This window comes from Nuphar pumila, chromosome 1 (assembly GCF_984573655.1).
Source record: "Nuphar pumila chromosome 1, dmNupPumi1.hap1.1, whole genome shotgun sequence".
NCBI lineage: Eukaryota > Viridiplantae > Streptophyta > Magnoliopsida > Nymphaeales > Nymphaeaceae > Nuphar > Nuphar pumila.
The window spans coordinates 176,462,722-176,486,111 of NC_143249.1; the positions used below are offsets into that span (position 1 = coordinate 176,462,722).

At 38.3% G+C, this 23,390-nt stretch overlaps 1 protein-coding gene across 5 annotated transcripts in view; it reads right to left on the reverse strand.

Annotated features, from left to right (window-relative positions):
• The window catches only part of LOC149851374 (uncharacterized), an 86,337-nt gene that overhangs the window by 53,046 nt on the left and 9,901 nt on the right, over nt 1-23,390 (reverse strand). For all 5 annotated transcript variants that reach the window (XM_090000429.1, XM_090000438.1, XM_090000446.1 and 2 more), the window contains exons 3-6: nt 22,076-22,177; nt 20,058-20,164; nt 19,855-19,955; nt 19,459-19,546 (exon numbers count right to left, since the gene is read on the reverse strand). In XM_090000429.1, the coding sequence (XP_089856555.1) occupies nt 19,459-19,546; nt 19,855-19,955; nt 20,058-20,164; nt 22,076-22,177 (398 nt within the window). The remainder of the gene's footprint in view (nt 1-19,458; nt 19,547-19,854; nt 19,956-20,057; nt 20,165-22,075; nt 22,178-23,390) is intronic.

Here is a 23,390-nt window from a genome sequence, read left to right on the forward strand (position 1 = left end):
AAGGTCCCATACATTCATTCTTTCAAAAGCTTCCAACTTCTCCACCATTGGCATGTGGTATTTCATGAGAATACACCTTATTTCAGCAAGGTTGAAGTTTGAACCTAATGAAAAGGACTTTGGTGACTTCTCTTTCCTAATACCTTTTCCCAAGTCAAAGGGGGCAGAGAGGAACAGGATAGTTCATGTAAGATTTGAGTTTTTAAAAAAAAAAAATGTATTATTCAGATGCAGGTTGGATCGAACCCAGATCCGGGCCACAGCCACACATGGCGTGGCCTACTTAAACCCCCGTAGGGGGGGGGGGGGGGGGGGCGGGGTCTCTTTATAAAATCGGAAACCCCCTCCCGTTCCTCGACTCTCCCCTTGCTCACCTTTGAGCTCTCGCGATCCTTACTGGACCTCGTAGGAGCATCGTCAGAGGCGATGCTCTCTCTCTAAATCTCATCTTTCCCCCTCTTGCCTCTTTTCCCTTTGTCTTCCTGTCACCGGTGCACACGGACCATCACCACCTCGCCGACAGGAGGGCGCCGCCCTCCTGCCCCCCCCCCCCCCCCCTCTCCCCTCCCCCATTTCTCCCTCTTATTGGCTCCCCTTCGAAGGCCTCTCTCATCGAGGTCGAGTGTTGTGGCGGTTGTTGGAGCAAGGTCAAGGACCCCTTCACCTTCGTGTGGACCATCGGCTCACCCAAGCCATCCTCATTGCTCCATTCTTCCCCCTCTGTTTTCCTCCCTATTTTTTTTCGACAGACCCACCTGCTATGGGCCGCCCTGACCCTCCAGCTCGGTTTCCGGTTCTCTCAACTGGAGGACCAAGACTAGGCTCGGTCCTAACTGGTTTGGGGGCCAGACCCGGCTTGAACTGGTAGTCGAGCCCTCTGTTTCCCCGAAGGCAGCAGCAGTCGAACGGATGTTGCTCCCTCTCTCTTCTTTGTGTGTTTTTCAGCAGGCCGAAAGTGGGCACGCACCCCCTTGTCGCACCCTTCTCAGCCAAGCTGAGCCCCGACAGGGCTAGCCCCAACCGCACCCCTCTCAGCCGAGCTGAGCCCCGACAAGGCCAACCCCTGTCAAACCCTCTCCCATGGGTCGCGTAGCCAGCCGAGCTCAACTCAGTCTCCACTTTCAGACCGAGCCGGCTCAATTAGCAAACTGAGCCTGGCTCAGTCGAGCTTTACCCCCCGCCTCTTGTACCGAGCTCAACTCGATCTGATCGGCTCGAACTAGGTTCGGGTTTGACCCCCTACGATGCAATCATCGTCACGATAAGGTTTTAATATCATTCTTTATGCAGCGCAACATAATCTTTTTAGCGCTCCACATCAGCATAATGGACACGACATGCTTACCAAGGCACGAGCCTTTAAAAACCTACGCTCGAAATCGTCAGCGAGACCGACCATCTTCGAGGTAAGAGAAAGTTGCATACGAGGACAAATGATAGAACACTTCTAACTTATACGTATATATATGCTTTTAATTCAAGGACACAGTTTTGCATATTCTTGTCCATTTAAAATTATGTCATTTACTTTGACGTAGCGTTGTTATGTGCACAGGCTACTACTTACATAATTTATTTAGCCGATGTACGGTTTCATATATCATGCACTGCTTACGCAATTTATTTAGCCGATGTACGATTTCGTACATCGTGCATTGCTTACGCAGTTTATTTAGCTCAATGTGTGGTTTCGCACATCGGCTCTTGCTTCATGTTATTTACTTTGCCGCTGCACTGTAATGTGCACAGGCTTATGCTTTAATATATATATATATATATATATATATATATATATATATATATATATATATATATATATATATATATATATATATGTATGTATATATATATATATATAACTTTATAAAGTATACAGTTTTGTGTACTCCTGTCTACCTTATATTATGCCTGCATGTATTTAAAGATGCAGATTTGCACATCATCGCCAAGTCTTTATTTAAAAAAAAAAGATTTCACATGCGAGATTTCAAAGCTCGCATTATTCGTTGTCTCGAAAAGCAAAACAAGTAATTGGTGTTTGCGTTTTCACAACTGAGTTTTTCCTTAAAACCTGTGTAACCAAAAGGCATCGACTACGTAGCCCTAGGTGGTACGTATGTTCGGTCCTTCATTTTGGTATCCGAAATGACTCGAATATTCCTGACCTAAAGTACGAGAATTTAAAATTTGTAAATGATGTTGGGGTTTCTTTTTAAGAAATTGTTATCTCTCTCATCGTAGCGGTACTATCAAACATGCACGGCATGTTAGTCCTACGATGATGGGATGAGAGGTTTATGGTAACCTCGTAGCATGAAAATACGTAATGATTAAAAAAAAATCTCATAAATGGTGATGATCGCCTTCACAGGCAAAATATTCGATTTTGTTTAAAATACCAGAGCATTTAGAATGGGTCGTTAGTTAAAACAGAACCTAACATACTCATTCGTCTCTTTAGTTCCGTCAAGGGAGATGATGAGATGATACAAAAACTCTGATGGACAGGTTGTTAACAACTACGCTCCTCGAGTAGTAATTGACTCGGTGTCCCCGGTCATCGGAGTTAAAGGGACGGGGCCACCAAAAATTATCCTAGGTGGTAGATCTCATGGACTTCTGCAGAAGTTGAATGCATCCCTTGCCACAAATGCCTCTAAAAAATTCTCTCTTGGTCACTGGTCGTCCCCTTAGGAACGGACTCAGCTAGTTGTCCGAGTTATCAAAATACATACAATAACAAACCCCCGAGCAGTCTCAGTTGTTTCTACGTTTCTCCTGTATATACCCTCAGGACAGTTAATATCGAAACAAGATTATCATGCTCATTTTACTTATTCTGATTTGCACATCACGAAAAGAACAATGAATATGTTAGTCTTGTTCTTAATTTTGATATCTATGCACCTACCAGATCCTTATAAGTCTGACTCATTTTATGGGTACAGGTGATGATTAGGTCAAAACGGCAGGCGATGGAGCGATGACGTGACGATATCAAGATCTCACTCTTTCTCTGACGTTTCGTTCTTGAGCATGTTTTATAATTTTGCATAAGAATTTCCTTTGGAAATTCCTCTTTTGTACAAACTTTAAATTATCAAAAACCTTGTTTTAAATCTATGTGGTTTCAATGCTTATATGAAGATCAAATCTATGTGTAAAGGAAGGTTCGTTGGTGATGCGCCCAAGGTTTGTTGACTTGTTATTTCAAACACTATTTTTCGCTGAACTGCCATTTTAAACTTTGAAAAATGATTGATTACAAAGCTTTCAAATTTTTCCTAAAAAGTTACAAGTTCGGGATTTGGGGCCGTTTCAGTTCGGGGGTGATAACAAAAGAGGAAGGGGATAGATTTGGTGTATCCTACTCTAGAAAGCAAGACAATATGGTAAAAATACTGTTTTTTAATCATATAGAATATAAAGAAACAGGAAGTCTAGAGGCCAATTTTGATTCCCTTCCAAACGATTCAGAGCACACTAGTCAAGAGCCTTCTTCTTCTACACCTTCTCTACCTTAGGTATGTTGTAGTTCTAGAGTTTTGTTCCTCCTACTTGTTTTGTATCATATGAGTCTTTTTCTCCTCAGCATCATGTTTTTTTTACTTTAATTCACTCTTATGTTGAGCTTAATTCCTATGTAGAGACAGCCTTAAAAGAGTGGTTGTCCATACACGCTTCTCCACTGGATCATAACACTTATATCCCCCTTGTCCAGGAGAAAACACCAAAAAGCAACACTTTACTAGGCAATAAAACAAAGCAAGTGCACCCAAAGACTTTTATCATGATATAATTAGGTATAGATTCATATAACCTTTGGAATGGAGATATACCTCTAAGCACACTTGATGGCATACGATTGATCTGGTATACCGTTATACAAACTGCATCTGCCCAATATTCTTTAGGTGCCCTTCCATCAAAAAGTAATACCCTAGTAACCTCCAAAATATGTATGTTCTTCTTCTCTGCCACGCCATATTGCTCTGGTGTGTAGGGACAAGTCTTTTGATGTTCAACTACCTTGTCCCGCAAGAAACTCTCAAATATGTCACTAGTATACTTTCCACTAGAGTCAGTACGAATAGCTTTAATTGCAGTAGAGAATTGATTTTTAATCATTGCACAAAACTTCTTGAAAATGTCAAAAAGTTCATTTATATTTCTCATAAAGTAAATCCAAGTAAACCTGGTACAATCATCTATAAAAGTAACAAAATATGATGAAGTACCCTTAGACAAGACAAGGAGATGGTCCCCGTACATCTGAGTGTACAAGTTCAAATGGATTCTTTGATTCTCTCTCTTAAACCAAATGACAAGACATGATCCTTTGCCAATCTATAACTCTCACAATCTTGAACATGGCCAAAAACTACAAACTTAAAAGGTCTTAAACATCCCGAGTTAACTAAGTACTGCAACCTAGAGCTGGAGATATGTCAAAGTCTCTCATGCCACAAAAATGACTCATCCAGACTAGCTTCTCTTAGATCAACTTCACACCTCCTTCGATTGCTCATATCCAACCAATCCAGATAATACAGGTCACCCTTCTTAAGGCCAAATTCAATCCTCCTCCTTGATAGTTGATTTTGCACAAAACAGTCAATAGGAGAGAAGATAACATTAGAGCTAAATTTGGTTATTTGGGCAACAAAAATAAAATTCATGTCTAAGGGTGGGACATGATAAACTCATGAGATATTAAGATTGCTTCCAGGAAAAAAGCTAAAAAAGACTACCAAATTTATAAATGGACATGGAAGACCCATCAGCAGTACGAAAGACACCACTGCAGGGATGACAATTGGTTAGAATGGACTCATGGTTTGTTATATGACAGGATGCCCCTGAGTTTATCAACCAACCATGGGGACTACCAAGAATACCTGCAAAAAGATTGCCATGTGTTTCTCTTTGTGACTGAGTTTTGGCATTGGATGTGGTTGTTGGGCTGAATTTGAGCAACTTTTGTGACATCGATAGGCCTATTTTGATATTGTTTTTTGTGCACTTGGGTATTGTGGTATCGGTTGAGATAGTTACTTGAAGTGTTGTTGTATACAATATTTTCATCATCGTTCTTGTTGTGTTTTGTACTTTTGTGCATCCTTGAGGAGTTGTGGGCGTCTTCTTGTAGAAATTGTGGTGTGAACTACATATTGTGGTTCTTGTTTGGTGTCTGGTTGTTGTGCTAGTTGCTCTTTTTTTAGTGTAGTCATTACCTTGTAGTTTGGAGGTTGGTCAGCATAAAGGACTATTAGGCTGAGTCTGCAAGGAAGTTAGGGCCTTGAGACAAAAGGATACTTTACCCCTTGTGACCAATGCACATCCTATTCCTTCTAATAGGAAGCTTTTCAGATTCTTCGTTTGCTGCCCAATCAAATGCTTTAGAGAAGATTCAGCATCTTCTGGCTCAGACTGATGTTTCAGTTTCTTCTTCTTCTATTTTGTCTATCACTTTTGGTATTGCTTTTGTTGGTTCTTCGAATAGTTCCTTGGGATGGTTAACAAACTCAGGTGCATCATGTTATATGACTGTGCAATAGTCTATTCTAAGTTTTTAACCAATTGTTATCATTGCAGTGGATCATTTTGCATTGCAGATGGATCCGCTATGTGAGTTTCAAAAGTTGGATCTATCACTCCCACCTTTTTTCATGGGAGCAACTTGAACATCTCTCAAGTTTTTTATGTCCCTTCTTTAGCTATGAATCTTATTTATGTTGGCCAAAATACTAAACATAAATGCAATGTAATCTTTTCTCCTATGGATTGTGTTGTGCATGATCAACTTTCGATAAGGAGGATTGGGATTGACCATAGAAGAGGGGACTTGTATTTACCTAGATTCATTAGATTTGAATTCTCAAAAGAGGCTTGGAAGTGGCTTAGGAGCAGCAGTTTTGAATGAGTCTATGTTGTGGCATCAGCAGTTTGGTCATATTTCTAGTTCTAGACTTCATTATCTTGTTTCTTCCAATAGCTTTGGTGGGTCTAAAGTCTTTGTTTCAGATCATGTGAAGGAGTGTGAGAATTGTAGGCTAGCAAAAGTCATGCTTTGCCCTTTGAATCTAAAGAGATAGAGTCAGGTAGAGCCTTTGATATTGTTCGGTCCCTCATCAGTTTTGTGGAAGGGTGGTTATGCCTATTTTGTCACTTTTATCGATGATTATACACGATTTACTTGGATTTACTTTATGAATAACATAAGTGAGATATTTGAGATCTTTAAGAAGTTTTGTGCTATGATTGAGACTTAGTTTTCTGCTAAGGTTAGAATCCTTCGCTCAGATTTATGGGGAGAATATATTAGTTATGTATTTCAAAAAGAAAGAAGGCAGACACTTAGCTTGTTATCTACCAAATAAAAAAGAAGTCGATGCCCAAGCACCCAGTTCCCAGGGTTAGAGTATGTTGTATTTGTAATGAAGTGCTGAATAAGAAAAAGTGATATCTCCAAGGGCAAATAAGAAAGCACGCACATACACAAGTAGCCACTAATGGGCAAGATTACACCAAACCACAAAAGTGGCAAAACACACAAGAGAAGAGGAAAAAATATATTCCACTCAAGAGAGGCTTCAAAGAAAGCACACATTGCATAGGGAAGAACCCCTTTATTTATAGGCAAAAGAGAAGGCCCTTGGAAGGGCTCCTAAGGGACGTTGGAGCCCTTCCAATGGCCATAAATGTGACCATTGGAAGCTCCAACGTCCCTTAAGGGGGGCCTTCCCAAGGTGAAAAAAAGGAAAAAGGAAAAAGAAAAGAAGAAAAGAAAGTAAAAAAATACATTGTGCGTAAAATAGTAAAATGACTACTTTACCCCTAGTGGGTATTACAAAGGGAATACATACATATATATATATTATGACACATAGACATATATATGTAGATCATATATGTGTATATGTCATAATCCATATATGTAACATATTTTATCACCCCCCCCTCAAACACACGGGGAGATCGCCAAGAGTTTGCTAAGGAGAAAGTAAAAACGAGGCGATGGCAAAGCTTTGGTAAAGAAGTTCGCCAATTGGTATTCGGTAGGAATATATGGAAGTTGAATGGTGCCCCGTAGGAACTCATCACGAACATAATGACAGTCCATCTCAATGTGCTTTATTCGTTCATGAAAGGTGTGATTGCTGGCAATGTAGATAGAACTTTTGTTGTCGCAACACAGCTTCGAATGAGTTGAGAATGAGACGCCCATATCCTTAAGCAAACTTCTTAACCATACAATCTCAGTGGTGGTAGTGGTCATCGCACGATACTCCGCTTCGGTAGAAGAGATAGATATTTTTTGTTGCTTCTTACACCTCCATGAAATAAGTGACTCTCCAAGAAACACACAATAACCTGTTGTGGAAATACGATCATCGGGGTTACCCCCCAATCAGAGTCAGTATAAGCAAGTAAAGTAAGAGGTGAAGAGGAGGGTAAGAATAATCCTTTAGTTATGGTGTTTTTCAACTATCTAATAATTCTTATGACTGCGGCCATGTGAATGGTAGAAGGTGCAATCTGAAATTGGCTTGCACTATGAACCGCATGAGAAATATCGGGCCTGATGATAGATAAATATGTTAGTGACCCAATTAACTGATGATAAGGAGTGGGATCTGCTAAAGGAGTGTCATCACTGGCTCTCATCTTGGCGTTGAGCACTTCTGGAGTATCCACCTTCTTGTCATCGGTTAGCCCAGACCGAGCAATAATGTCAAAGGCAAGCTTCATTTGAGAGAGGACATACCCCTTGGGGGAGTATGCAACTTCAATTCCTAAAAAGTACCTTAGAAAACCAAGGTCAGACATATCAAAAAAAAAAATTTAACATTTTTAATAAATTCAATACCCTTTTTATCATTTCCTATGATGATCATGTCATCCACATATAGTAACAAAATTGTTATATATTAAATTAGTATTAGGTACGGATATTATTAATATTATTAGTGTTTATGCACCTCAAGTAGGTTTAGATGATTCCATTAAGCATCAATTTTGGGAAGATTTAGATGGAGTAGTACAAGAGACATCTTATGGAGAAAAGCTTTTCATCGGCGGTGACCTTAATGGACATGTAGGCATTAGTAGGGATGGATTTGAGAATATCCATGGAGGCTATGGTATAGGAGAAAGAAATGAAAGTGGAGAAAGGATTTTAGATTTTTGTTTGTCCTATGATATGATCTTAGCAAACACCTGGTTTAGGAAGAGGGAGTCTCACCTAGTAACATTTAAAAGTGGGGTTAATACGAGTCAGATAGATTTTTTCCTACTTAGAAAGAGAGATAGGGGTTGTTGCATCGATTGTAAGGTTATACCAGGAGAAAGTGTAGCTACACAACATAGAGTCTTAATTTTAGATCTTAGAATTAGACAATGCCGCAAAAGGGATAGACATAGGATAGATCCTAGAATTAAGTGGTGGGCACTGAAAGGAGCTAAACAAGGAATGTTTGTAGAGCAGGTAGTTAAGGAAGTTGATTGGTGTCTCGAGAAGGATTCAGAATCAATGTGGAATAAGATAGCGGGTGGTATGAGAAAAGTAGCTAAGGAGGTATTGGGTGAGTCTAAAGGCGGTGCACCACTAGGTAAGGATACATCATGGTGGAATGAGGATGTCAAATTAGCTATTAAGGTTAAAAAAGAGTGTTATAGAAATCTAAGTAAGAGTCGTGATAATGAGAATTTGGAGAAGTATATGATAGCAAAGAAGGAAGCTAAAAAAGTTGTTCGAAACGCGAGGGCTAAGGTATATAAGGAGGTTTATGACAAGTTGGATACCAAAGAAGGCGAGAAGGATATTTATAGGCTTGCAAAGATGAGAGATAGGAAATTGAAGGATTTGGGTATGGTTAGATGTATCAAAGATGAAACGCAAAGGGTTTTAGTCAAAGATGAGGAGATTAAGGAGAGATAGAAAGATTATTTTGATAAGCTATTTAATGATAGTCATGCTCAAGATCTTGGAGACTTCTCCATTCCTTTTCATGAGATAAATCGTGACTTCATGCGCAAGATTCAAAAGAAAGAAATTGCAGAGGCTTTAAAGAAAATGAAATCAAGAAGGGCAGTTGGCCCAGATGGTATACCTATCGAGGCTTGGAAATGCTTGGGAGAGTAAGGTTTAGAATGGTTGACAAATCTTTTTAACTTGATTTGGCGAACAAATAAGATGCCTAATGAGTGGAGGAAGAGTATTTTGGTGCCTTTATATAAGAATAAGGGTGATATACAAGATTGCACAAACTATCGTGGTATAAAACTCATGAGTCATACTATGAAACTTTGGGAGAGGGTGATTGAGTCTAGGTTGAGGAAGGTTGTCATGATATCGGAGAATCAATTTGGTTTTATGCCTGGAAGATCAACTATGGAAGCTATACATCTTCTTAGACAACTTATTGAAAGATATAGAGAGAGGAACACAGATTTGCATATGGTTTTTATTGATTTAGAGAAGGCATACGATAGAGTACCTAGGGACGTTCTCTGGTGGACAATGATGAAGAAAGGTGTTTCTCTCAAGTACATTAGTATAATTAAAGATATGTATGAAGGAGTAGTAACCAATGTCCGCACTTGTGGAGGGGTGTCAACCAATTTTCCGATAACGGTTGGGTTACATCAAGGATCTGCTTTTAGCCCTTTCCTATTTGCGATAGTGATGGATGAGCTTACGAGATCAATTCAAGAAAATGTACCGTGGTGTATGTTGTTTGCTGATGATATTGTTTTGATTGATGAGTCTAGAGCTGGGGTTAATGCTAAGTTAGAATTATGGAGACAGACATTGGAAGCTAGAGGTTTTAAGTTGAGTAAGAGTAAGACTGAATATATGGAATGTCGGTTTAGTAAGCAACGAAGTAGTGATGGGAGTGTAGTGAAGCTTGGTGAGCAAGATATACCGGTGAATGATTATTTCAAATATTTGGGATCCATCATTCAAAAGTATGGAGAAATTGATGGAGATGTAAATCATAAGATAAAGGTTGGGTGGATGAAATGGAAAAGTGCTACTGGAGTGCTGTGCGATCGTAGAATGCCATTGCGGTTGAAGGGAAAGTTTTATAGGACGACTATTAGACCCGCTTTACTATATGGTACGGAATGTTGGGCTGCCAAGAGACATCATATTCAAAAAATGAGTGTAGCTGAGATGCGGATGCTTAGATGGATGTGTGGAAATACAATAAAAGATAAGATTCGGAACGAAGAGATACGTAAGAAGGTAGGTGTTGCACCCATTGAAAATAAGATGCGAGAGAATCGTTTACGGTGGTTTGGACATATTCGGCGAAGGCCTAATGATGCTCCAGTTAGAAGGTTGGAGAAATGGGAAAATATATTAGTTAAAAGAGGTCGGGGTAGGCCTAGGAAGACTTGGATGGAGATGATAGGAAAGGATATGAATGCTTTGAACCTCACCGAGGACATGGCATTGGATAGAAATGATTGGAGGAAAAGGATTCATGTGGAAGACCCAAAATGAATTTCTTTTTTGGTTCATATCGCTGACCCCAATTGTTTTGGGATGAAGGCGTAGTTGTTGTTGTTGTTGTATTTATCAGAGTTTTTAACAAACAAAGCAGTATCAGTATAATAAGAAGAAAAACCATTATCGAGAACTACTTTGCTAAAGAGATCATACCACGCTTTTGGTGCTTGTTTAAGACCATAGAGAGCTTTGTTTAACTTTAGGATATTCTCTTGGCCAATTTCAAGACCTGGCGGAGAATCCATAAGGACTTCTTCACATAGAGTTTCATTTAAAAAAGCATTTTTAACATCAAGTTGATATATATATAGGCCATTGTTTAATAAAAGCTAAGGCAATTACTATTCACACACTAGTCATTCTAGCTACTGGGACAAATGTTTCTTCATAATCAATCTCATATTTTTGGGTGTAGCCTTTTGCAACCAACCGAGCTTTGTATCTTTCTAGAGATCCATCGCATTTGGTTTTGACTTTATATACCCATCTACACCCAATTGCCTTTTTTTCAAAGGGTTGGCGAATAATGCTCCAAGTTTGGGCTTTGTTAAGAGCTTCTAATTCAATTTTCATAGCTTCAATCCAATGTGGATGATCCTTCGCTTCTTTAAATGAGGTGGGCTCATGATGGGAGTGTATCAACATGAGACAAGTCCTATAGTTAAGTGAAAAAGATTCATAGGACACAAATTTTTGTGGTGGACTACTATTACGAGAGGATCTCCTAAGTTGATTGTCTTCAACAGGTTATTCTAAAGAGAAGTCTTGGGAATATCTTTCAAGGGCAGATTGATGTTCATTTCCTAGCCGTCGGGTATATACATTAATATCATTAAGGTTCTCATTTTGAGAATCATCACCATGTTGTGGCATATCATTGTGATGTAAAATGTCATCACAAGAATTATGGCAAACAATTGCATCTTGGGACTTAGTTCTAGGAGCTAAGTCAAATAAGAATGAATAATCAATGTCTTCTTTAGATGTGTGAATATCAAAACCATTTTGTTCTTCAAGAAAGTTTACATTTCTTAATATATGAGTTTATTGTTTTGTATATCATAGCACCTATAGCCTTTTTTTATTTTCACCATAGCCAATGAACACACATTCAAGAGCTTTTGGTGATAATTTGTCTTGTCCTTGAACAAGCACAAAGCATTTACATCCAAAGATCCTTAGTCTATTAAAATCTGGAGTAATTTTGAATAATTTTTCAAAGGGTGATACATTTTTTAAAGAAAAGGGCATACGATTTATAAGATATGTTGCGGTAAGAAGAGTTTCGGCCCAAAGATTTTTAGGAACATTTTTAGAGATAAGAAGTGTTCTTGTAGTTTCAATTAAATGTCTATGTTTTCTTTCCGCAAGACCATTTTTTTTGCGGAGTCTTATGACAAGATTGTTGGTGTAGAATTCCATTTAAGTTGAGGTAATTTTGAAATTCTTTGGACATGTACTCACCTCCAGAATCGGATCTAACTATGGCTATATTGTTTTGAAATTAATTTGAATAAGAACATGGAATTCTTTAAAATTAGTGAAGACATCGGATTTGTTTTTAATAATATATACCCATGTATATCTAGTAAAGTCATCAATAAAAACAACGTAGTAAGAATATCCTCCTTTGGACATAACGGGTGTCGGCCCCCATACATCGGAATGTACAAGTTCAAAAGGTCTTTTTGACACAAAATTACTATGTGAATACGGAAGCGAATGAATTTTTCCAAGAATATAATCATTGCATGTAAATGTATTTATACTACAAAATTTTTCCAAAAAAGGAAAGAGATACAACTTAAAGATACTAGGATGTCCAAGCCTCTAGTGCCAAGTCTCAATATCTTTAGATTGAACATGATTACAAAAAGATTTGGATGGCAAAGACAAAAAATCCATATAATAAAGATCCCCTCTTCTATGGCCTTGCCCAATCCGCTTCCCGGACCGGAGATCCTGCACATAGCAATGGGTAGGTAAAAAAGAGACATTACATTCAAAATCGGTAATTTGAGAAATCGAAAAAAGATTTAGGTAAGTTTTGGAATAATTCAAATTTTGGGAACAAAAAATTCTTTGTTTTGATCATAAGTTTTCTCAAGGTTTCCAATGCCTTCAACATCTAAAGATGTTCCATCGGCGATGGAAACATATGATTTGAATTTAATAAGACTTGGTTTTGACAAAAGTGATGCATTCGGAGTCATATGAAAGGAGGCACCCGAGTCAAGAATCCAAGAGGTCATACCTGGAAAGGACGAGATGGCGGCACCGAAAGTGAAAGGTGCAGAGGATGATGCAGAGGAATTCATCTTTATGAATTGTTGTAGAGTTTCAGTAAGATGAGCAATGGACTCCTTTATGTCTCCATCCTTCTTTGAATCTTCATTTGTGTTTGGAGGAATTTCCCCAACGGAAGCCACCTTCTTCTTGAACTTGGGGCAATCCGAACGAATATGGCCCGCTTCATTACAATTATGACAAATAATTTTTCTTTCTCCACCACCATTATATTTTGAAAAATGGGGTGGTTTATATGATCTTACATTGTTGTCGGGTCTAGACACGGCATGAACTTCATCAACATCTTTTTTCAAGGCCAAACGAGTCTCTTCTTGACATAAATCGACCAAAATGTCACTTAAAAGAGTAGAAGCCCTATGAATGAGGGATCATCTTAGTTGCTCAAATTCGGGACGAAGCCCATGAATAAATTGAAAAAATCTTTCTTTTTTCATTTGCTCTTGCCTCATGGCAATAGCACTACCTTCTCATTGCGGTTTGAGAAAAACAAGTTCATCCCATAAAGAAGATAGAGCACTATAATAGTCCCTAATACTCACATCACCTTGCTTGGTTTCTCTTACTTTTTCTTGTAGGAAGAAGTGTCTAGCAAGGTCTCTTTGAGTGTACATGCCTTTCATAAAGAACCAAGCTTCATTGGCCTTCTTGAACTTTGCTAGATTTGCACAAATTTTTAATTCAACATTATTCATGAACCATGCTAAAATTTTAGCATGCTCACTTTCCCAATCTTCCATTTTTGAAGAGAAGTCAAGAATGGCTTTCTCTTTTTCTTCTTCATTCAATGCTTTTTCCTCATTGCCTTCAAACTTGGTTAATTTCAATTGTGGTTCCGGAATGGTTCCACACACATAACCCCAAAGCTTTTTACTTTTGAGGTTATTTTCCATAACGGCCGCCCACATACGATAATTGGTCCCATTCAATTTGAATGAGAGGTCAATTTTGGCATCTTTGTCGGCCATTTATAGAAAAATAGTTTGAAAGCAAGAGAGAGGAGAGATATTACTTGACAAAAGAGGATCCGATGAAGCTTTCACAACCAAGGCTTTGATATCATGTAATGAAGTGCCGAATAAGAAAAAGTGATATCTCCAAGGGCAAATAAGAAAGCACGCACATACACAAGTAGCCACTAATGAGCAAGATTACACCAAACCACAAAAGTGGCAAAACACACAAGAGAAGAGGGAAAAAATATATTTCACTCAAGAGAGGCTTCAAAGGAAGCATACATTACATGGGGGAGAACCCCTTTATTTATAGGCAAAAGAGAGGGCCCTCGGAAGGGCTCCTAAGGGACGTTGGAGCCCTTCCAATGGTCATAAATGTGACCGTTGGAAGCTCCAACGTCCCTTAAGGGGGGCCTTCCCAAGGTGAAAAAAAAAACGGAAAAAGGAAAAAGAAAAGAAAGTAAACAAATACATTGTGTGAAATAGTAAAATGACTACTTTACCCCTAGTGGGTATTACAAAGGGAGAATATATATATATATATATATATATATAGAGAGAGAGAGAGAGATTATGACACATAGACATATATATGTAAATCATATGTGTATGTGTCATAATCCATATATATATATATATAACATATTTTAACAGTATTCCCCTAATATGATCCTGCCAAAATCAGAACTTACTGGATAAAAAACCAATCTGTTCCAATAACATGCAGGTCCTATGTATCTATGTCATAAAGACAAGTATGTCTGTGTAAACGTGATACTGCTTGGACAAAATTTTGAAAAGTACGACAGCAAGATGCACAAGTGTGTGCATATATATATATATATATATATATATATATATATATATATATATATATATATATATATATATATATATATATATATAATTTATTTATTTAAACTTAAAAAGCTTTTATCTCTTGTCTTATGAGAATAATTTTTTATCAAATATTAATACAATATGGTTACTATAAAATATTTTATATTGCCCAGTTATAAGGGCACTTTGTAAAGTTTAATAAATGAGATGAGAGTTCTCTCATTTTATTATAATATGTGATAAACGACCTCTCTCTCTCAACTCATACACCTACAACAGTATTTGAATTTTAAATGGTCATATGTAGTCAAAGTATATGACATGAGTCATGGGCGTGTGTCATAACGTACATGGCGTTGTACACCATGTGGCACGGTGTCATGCGTGATATGCCCATGTTTTGGTGTCATTGTGGCATAGCTATGTATAGATACAATAGACTCAACCAGACCTAAGTTCATTGCCATTTCCAGAACTGAACTTGGACAGGGTTGATACCAATGAGCCACACTAAACCTTCTCAGTGAAGCTATGTCACATGGGTACGAGTACGGGTGCGGAGGGTACAATACGGCACTTTCAAAAAGTGTGGGTACGAGGACACGGCTATATATACATAGAGAGAGAGAGTGTATGTGGGAGAAATGGTTTTATGGGATTCAATCCAAGATCCATGTTTGTAAACATAAAAAATTAATTTTATTGATGTTTTCTATAAATATGAGAAGTAGACTGATATTTTTTATAAAGGAAAGGTTTAGCTGATATTTTCAATAAAGAAGGGGAGGAAAGGTAAAATGATAATATTTTAAAAAATAAAAAGGGGGTGGGGTATAAAAAAAGAAGAGGGGGAGAGGGCAATGAACCCATCTCTCTCTCTCTCTCTCTCTCTCTCTCTCTCTCTCTCTCTCTCTCTCTCTCTCTGAAACCGAAGGAGAAAGAGGAGCCCGAAATATGAAGAGAAGAAGAAGAAAGAAGCGGAACAAGTACTTCACATAGCCTCTCTCTCTCACCTTCTTCTTCCTTCTTCCTTCTTTCTCTCTTCCTCCTCTTATTCTTCTAGCTTTTTTTGGGACGGGTCTTTGTTGGATGAAACCAGAGATAGAGGAGGGAAACAAGACCAGAGAGAGGAAAATCAAGAGAGGAGGGAAAACGAAACCAAAGAGGGCGGTAAGACGAGAGGGAGAATCGAGAGAGAGCGAAACGATACTAGAGAGAGAGAGGGGGGTTGTGTGTTATCGTGGTGAGGGTGGGACCAAAATGGACCCACCCCTTTGACCTTCATTTGACCAAGGTCAAAAACCTTAAAAATAAGAGTTTTGGGTCAGGTATGGGTTGAACCCAACCCGGATCAGGGTGGAACCTGACCCAGGGCATACCCGCACTGAGTCTGGTACCAGTACCCGTGTCGCGGTTACGGCAGGTACTATGGTGTATTTGTGTGACAGCCGTGAAAAGATCTAACTTGGGCCCATGTTCAACAAGACATTGTTCAACCAGGTCTGACCCTGAATCATCACCAGGCCTAGCCAGGGTCAAGATGCATATATATATATACATATATATATATATATATAATGATTTCTTGCTTCACTTTCAACCAATTTCTATGCATTGTGACACTTTGGGTGCTATCCTAACTGATTATATAGGTTAATCATTTTTTACCAACTGCCATGCAATGTGATAACTTGAGTGAGATTCAAACATATTTTCAACCAACTACCATGCATTGGATGCTTGGAATGCTATTCCCATTAGCAAACCACCAAAATCTCATAGCAGGCCAAGACATGTAGATTGTTATGTTTGATAGAAGCTCTTGGAAAGCACCATCTCACTTCTACATATGCTAGGTTAGATAGTGCTAATCTGTGAGTGCAGTAAGACACGCTCTATTTATAAATATATATATATGGAAGTTGATATATAATTATATACTTTTCTTCCTTCGACCATACATAGGCTTAAGAGGCAATTTTTTCATTTATCTTACTCTAAAGGAGTCATTGTATCCCTAAAAGCAGTTTAGGTATATATTATTTTTCTCTATATACCTCATCAGATATAGATCCTATATGGTCCAAGACCATGATAATATGGAATTTTCTCAACTAAATAGTTATCGTTCTTTGCTTTTGCAACAATGGCATGGTATATTTCATACAAAGCCCACATTTCAAATACCTCACTCTAAGCATAACCACATGAACATATGTGAGCATATTCCCAAGCAATAACCATAAACCCCCTCCAATAAGAAAATATGGGGATCAAATTTGTACATCCAACATGGGACCCACTACCTACACCTATGGTACCCGGACCAAAGTTACCGGAAGCGCCCCTATAGAAGGGGAAGCGCGCTTCCCCGATACGTGCTTCGGAAGCGCAAAACGTCGCGCTTCCGAAACGCATGGGGAAGCGCACATTTCAAATGGGAAGCGCTTACCCCTTTAATGGGGTGCGCGTACCCCTTTAATGGGGTGCGCGTACCCCATTAAAGAGGTACGAAGGGGCGAATTTACATATTTGTCTTTTTTTTAACTTTTTTCCACAAAAAATTAAAAGAACGAGTTTTTTAAAAAGGGCAAAAAAGAGATTTTGAAAAACCCGTGAAAACAAAACCCGAAAGGGCTTTAGGGTTTTTTCACGCAGCTCAATCCGAGTCTCCTCCCTTCTTCTCTCCTCTCTCTGGCAACCGATCGGCGGAACCCAGAATCCAGCGACCTTCACCGACATCCGGTGACCTCCACGGCGATGAATCCATTCAGGTACGTACTCTCCTCTCTCCATCTCTTCTCTCTGTATCTCCCACGACCTCTCTCTTTCCATCTCTTCCCTCCATCTCTCTCCATCTCTTCTCTCTATATCTCCCACGACCTCTCTCTTTCCATCTCTTCCCTCCATCTCTGTTCTCCCTTTCGTTTCCAGGGAACAAGCAATCCTTCTGCAGTCATACAATATGACATTTAGGTTATGAATAGCATGACGAAATGGGAATATGTTTTACACTCTTTGTCGATTCTGCAGAATTGCTTATTCATGTGCATTCTGTTGGAAACAATTTATTCTATCTATGTTTATCATTATTTATTGGGTTGCTTATAACTTACTGTTGCCTTGTAACCGTAACCTTGATCTTCTGAAAATGGAAAGCTTATCAGTTTTATTTTCTGAAAGTTTTGGTCCTTGGAGATCGGATTCTCTACCTAGGGTTTGGGACATCATTGTCTAACTTAATTTTATTTTGGTGCACTTTCTGGAAATCTGAGATTTGTGTGGCTACTCAGAGGGCGTTAAGGTGGGGAAATAAGGTCAGTCAATGAGTTTAGACTTTAGACCTGTTTCGACCCATCCAAATTGTTTCCCCCAAATGGTGGGCCCGTATTTCGCGTTGATGAAGAGTTTTCAAGTGAGGGTGGGGAAATAAGATCAGTCAATGAGTTTAGACTTTAGACCTGTTTCGACCCATCCAAATTGTTTCCCCCAAATGGTGGGCCCGTATTTCGCGTTGATGAAGAGTTTTCAAGTGATATAGGGCTGGTGTCTGACCTGTGTGAGGTTCAACTCGTGAGTAGAGGTTTGTGTTGCAGGTTTGATCCCTTTATTCTCTCTAGAAGGTACATTTAGGGAATAGGGGATTGTTAGAGACTATTTATTTCATTTTCCTGTTGCAATAACATGGTGGTATTTATCTTTTGTGTTATCAATACGATGGTGATTTATATTTTTATGTGAGTCCAATGAAAGAAAAGAACAATATATTGGTTGAGAAGCATTTCACATTTTGTGTTTTAACTGAGTTTATTTGGTCATCTTTCTTATTTCATATGGAAGTTGCACGAAATCTAATGGTATAGTTGTATGACTGGTAGGGATCTGAGTCCTCACGCAGTGGTACTTTGAAGTTCAAAAAAAAATTGTTTTAATATTTGGGTTTATTACATGGTATAAGTAGTCCCACGCTTCCCGCTTCCTAAAATTTTAAAAGTGCCTCGCTTCCCGATCCCGCTTCCCGTATCGCTTCCCGCTTCCCGCTCCCGCTTCCTCGACTGGTAACTCTGACCTGGACACTCCATTTTGCCCTCCGTACCTGTGTCGACAGGCGTCGACACCCGGACACATCGTTTTACCCTCCGTACATACAAGTTTGTATTTAATTTATAAATATATTTTCAGTTTATAACTTTATATTTTCAGTATATAATATATATTTTAGATATAGCATATATATTTAGATTATATTCAGTTTATTTCGTATTTATGTGATATTTAATATATATATATATAGCCAGGTCCCCGTACCTACATTTTTTGGAATTGTCGTGTTGTACCCTCCACACCCATACCTGTACCCATAACCGCACCCATACCCGTGCCCAGGTGACATAGACCTACACCAGGTCGCCACCATAGGCATAACTGCACCTTGTTTGATCATTACATGGTTCACAAAAAGACAAACCATCACATTCTATAATATCTTAGCTTAAAAGTCATAATCCACTGATATTATTAGAAGCATAAAAACTCAATGTGTTGAAAAAATATGTCTAAGCCATCCTAACTTCCTAAGTAGAGTTGAGTTTCTTAATTCTTTTTTGGTTAGTTGAAATTCAATGCAAACACTGGTTTGATAGACAACTACCATTATCCAGCCAGGGTAATGCCAAGTCATGAACTAGTTTCATATATTCAAACGACCAAAATCTTGCAGCTCCCTCGTGATATAAAGAAAGAAGCATTCTGAACATTTACAATGTTAAAAGGAGAAATTTTACAGCAAAATATATCTTACACAACAAAAATTTACATAAAAAACCATGAACATACCAAACCCGCCAGTACCAGATGCTTCAATATTAACAAAAGCTCCTACTGAATTGCGCCATTTGTGGGTCTTTGTGAAACCATGAGAACCCTATATTTGAATTAAATAATGTGTAAGAAAAGAGTATGCATTTGTCTAAACAACAAAACAATTTGACTAAGAAACTTTGTGTGCTGAATAAAGCATACATGGAACCAATTGTTTCTCTTCCAAGCTAAGTGATAGATGCCTTAAAAGTTTCTAATATGTATTCATTTGAACATCAGAGAGAGAGAGAGAGAGTCTCACTCCACAACATAAAGTTTGCATCTTAAAATTGGATTCGTAATTCCATTAAAATTGAAAAAAACAAAAAAACATCAGTTGCTTATGGGGACTCTGATATGCATCTCTCTTACCAAAAGAAAAAGTTCCTCAGCACCATTAAAAAGAAAAATAATAGGTTTAGGTGGAATCCAACTTGAATCAACAATTAGCCGTGCTAGTTCCAGCAATGAAGCTACAAAAAGAAGTCATTTTCCCCACCATTCAGCAAGAACATGACCGAATGAAGCAAAATCAAGAACCAAGATCTAGACAACTTATTTATCCCTCAACCTACCAACACAAGATGCACAATCACCAGCACCAGGGGAACCAAGTGGGCCATCAAAGTGAGCATTAACTAAAACTGATGGATCAGTATCTTTAAAGTATGTTGATGCAACTCTGTGAATGTCAAACAAGAAAATGAGATAGTAGATGAAGCAACAGGAAACCTTATTTAAACGCTGCAAATAAGTACCAAAGACATGCATATTTACCCAAACAAAAGGGTATAGTGAAAAGAAGGGAGGAGGAGAATGAAAAAGAAAAGCAAAAATCAAAAAAAAGATCTGAACAATATTTACACTAAGCACAAACATATATCCGTTACATGCGTTCCAAAATCCAAACCCAATGGATATCATGTTACCAAGACCTCCAACCAAAAATATGATAAATAGGAATGTGCAATTAGATTTCCAACAACATTCAAGACCAATCATGGATGATGGAATAATCTTATATTCAAGAAATTGCACTATTAATACAGTGACATGAAATGAGAAAGTGTTTCCCATTTATCCTTGCCAACAGAAGCAAATCAGTTCTAACTGGCCACCACATCATTCAACCATCTCAATGCCAACCATTAACCCCCACGTTGTCTACCATTGAGCATCCAACAAAGAACATAGTGTATGAGAAGTCAAACATTGGAGAACTGTACCTTTAAGCATCCTTGTTATTGTGGAAATATATGTAGCAGGCTTATACAAACAAAACATGGCTCTCTCTAACTAATGCAACTTAACCTACAAAAGAACTAAGTTTATTGACTTATTCACACTATATATGGGGTAATAGAGAACACTACAGACCACAGTAAAAATTACCAACATATGGTACAGAAATTAAAATGCAAAAACTACAAAATGGATCCACACAAGTTCCTACGATAAGACTATCAATAACATCAAAATTGAAATGCATCAGTTTCCAGGTCAAATTTTGACTATCCATGCTAATGAACTCCACAAGCCCCAATTGCTGTTCAGTTCAATAATCTTCTAATGAACACCACAGACTCCAAATTCCTTTATCAAGGTGGGACAATAAATAAATAAAAAAAGGTTTCGGAAGAAAAAGAGGGGAAATAATGGATAAAAGAGAGAATGTAGATATTGGAAGGTGTCTCGTATGCTACAGAATAAATAAGTCAAGAGAACATGTAGTTTAAAAGCTACTCTGTTTCACAGTAATAAGGGTTGGAGTGGAGGTTTTGGAATAGGGTCGAGTCAAAATCCTCTTAGAGCAGTTGTTCAGAAAAAAGATGTTGAGGGAGCATTTGGGGAAGTTGAGCGGGTAGTTTAGGCTTGTACTCCTTTGTATATGCACCTAAAGACAAAGTTGGCAAATACCTTCTATTGCAGGAGGCATTCGACAATTCCAGGAACAAAAGGCCCCCATTTTTTCAACTCCCAAACTCCCTCCAGTGCCAAGCTCCCAAACAGAGCCTTACTGTCACAAATCTTGCCATATTGGCTATAGAAAGCATTCCTACTGCATATACCATCATATGCAACAACTTAGTTTATGTCGAAGAGATTGAATATTCTCTATTTTACATCTTTCTATATTGCCTATAGAAAACATAGCTACTGCATATACAGTCCATTTAGTAACTTAGTTTCAGTTGCCGCAACAACATAAAACTGACACAAAATGCAGTCTGCTTTTATAGCTGAAATAACTATTTGGTGATGCTAACTACAGCAACATGAATTTCTCACAAAAAACAAGTTCATGCACAATAATATCATGATAAGAAAACTTGTTACATCAAGCCAAATGAATGGGCATGGAAATCCAGACTCAAAATACAGGGGTTCTATCAACTATTATTCAGACAAAAAAAAACTAAAACATCCCATTCCAATTAGAAAGCTCACTCAATTTGAAACTCAATCTTAACAGTTAGCCTATTTTAATTTAAAGCATCATTTGTGAAACTAAATGGCAAGAATAAAAACATGCAAAATACATATAAAAACTGAGAACAGATTGTGCAAAGATTAACTCAACAAAGATACTCACCTCATAACAATGTTCGTGTGGTTTCTATATCCGAAAGTTATGCTATGACCCAAAATAACCATACTGAAAGAACCACCAACAACTGTTTCATCGATCTCAATGCTGAAGTACATGAAGAGACAGTGTGAGTCATATACATGTGAAACCAGTTTTCAAGAAATCTCTCAGCCACCATCCAAAAGTTTGCAGTTTATATTGAACACTATGTTGCATCTTAAGTTAATTAAGCAAATGCCCATACTAAAAGTGCTTAAAGAAAACACCCCTTCTCTAACAGTGATCTAGAAGCATACCTCATTGCGAAAGGATATCATATAGTATACAAAGTTACAAACGTACATTCACTCATATATACAGCAATTTTCCAATTGGCATCTAAGTCTTCAAAATAATTCAAATATTCACCAATTTTTAGAATATTTCAATAAATGCACCTACACTTTGTTATGGCTAATAAAAACCCATGAACTACTTTGCATTAAATTTGCAACAAAAATCTCAAAAATGACCTTTAAGTATCTATTAATAACTTTTTTTGTTTTCTCCTCTGTTGAGAATAGGTGGTTTTAAGTAAAGTTATTTTACATTAAGATGCTATTTGTAATTTAGTTTTAGAATGGGGCTTTATTGTAATTATGTCTTTAAGCCTCTCTCTATTTAACATAGAGAGAGGCCCTAATATCGAAGTTTTTTGAGGTTTTCTGTGCAGCCGTCTCTCTCTCTCTCTCTCTCTCTCTCTCTCTCTCTCTCTCTCTCTCTCTCTCTTCTCTCTCTAGGACTCGGGTCAGATTTCTACATGGTATCACAGCCATCGCCGATCGTGGGAGCGTGATCGAGTGTGATCAAAGCTCGGCGTGGGAGCGTGATCGTGGGAGCGTGATCGTGGGAGCCTCATCGACTGTTACGTGGGAGTGTGATCGAGTTTGATCAAGGCTCCCACGATCGTGGAGGCCATCGTGATCGTGCTCAAACTCCGATCCAATGAGTAAAAGAAATCAATAGAGCGATCAGGTCAGCGATGTAATTTTTTTTTTTGATCTGATGACAGATTTGGTCGTGTTGTGGGTTCGTGGATGCTTGTTGTGGGTTCGTCGCCTCGTGTTTTATTGTTTCGTGACTACCTACTGCCTCGGTGGTAGTTCCTGCCGTCAGTCTCGTGACTATCTGTTGAGAATGTGATTGTTGTTGGTAAGTCTACATATGGTTGGGGCCCTGTTTTGGTTATTTTGATATAGTTGCTGTGGGGAGATTGACTGTTGTTGGTACAATTTCCACTGAAAAAGGTCGTGGCTTCCTGCTTATTTTGGGTAGCAAT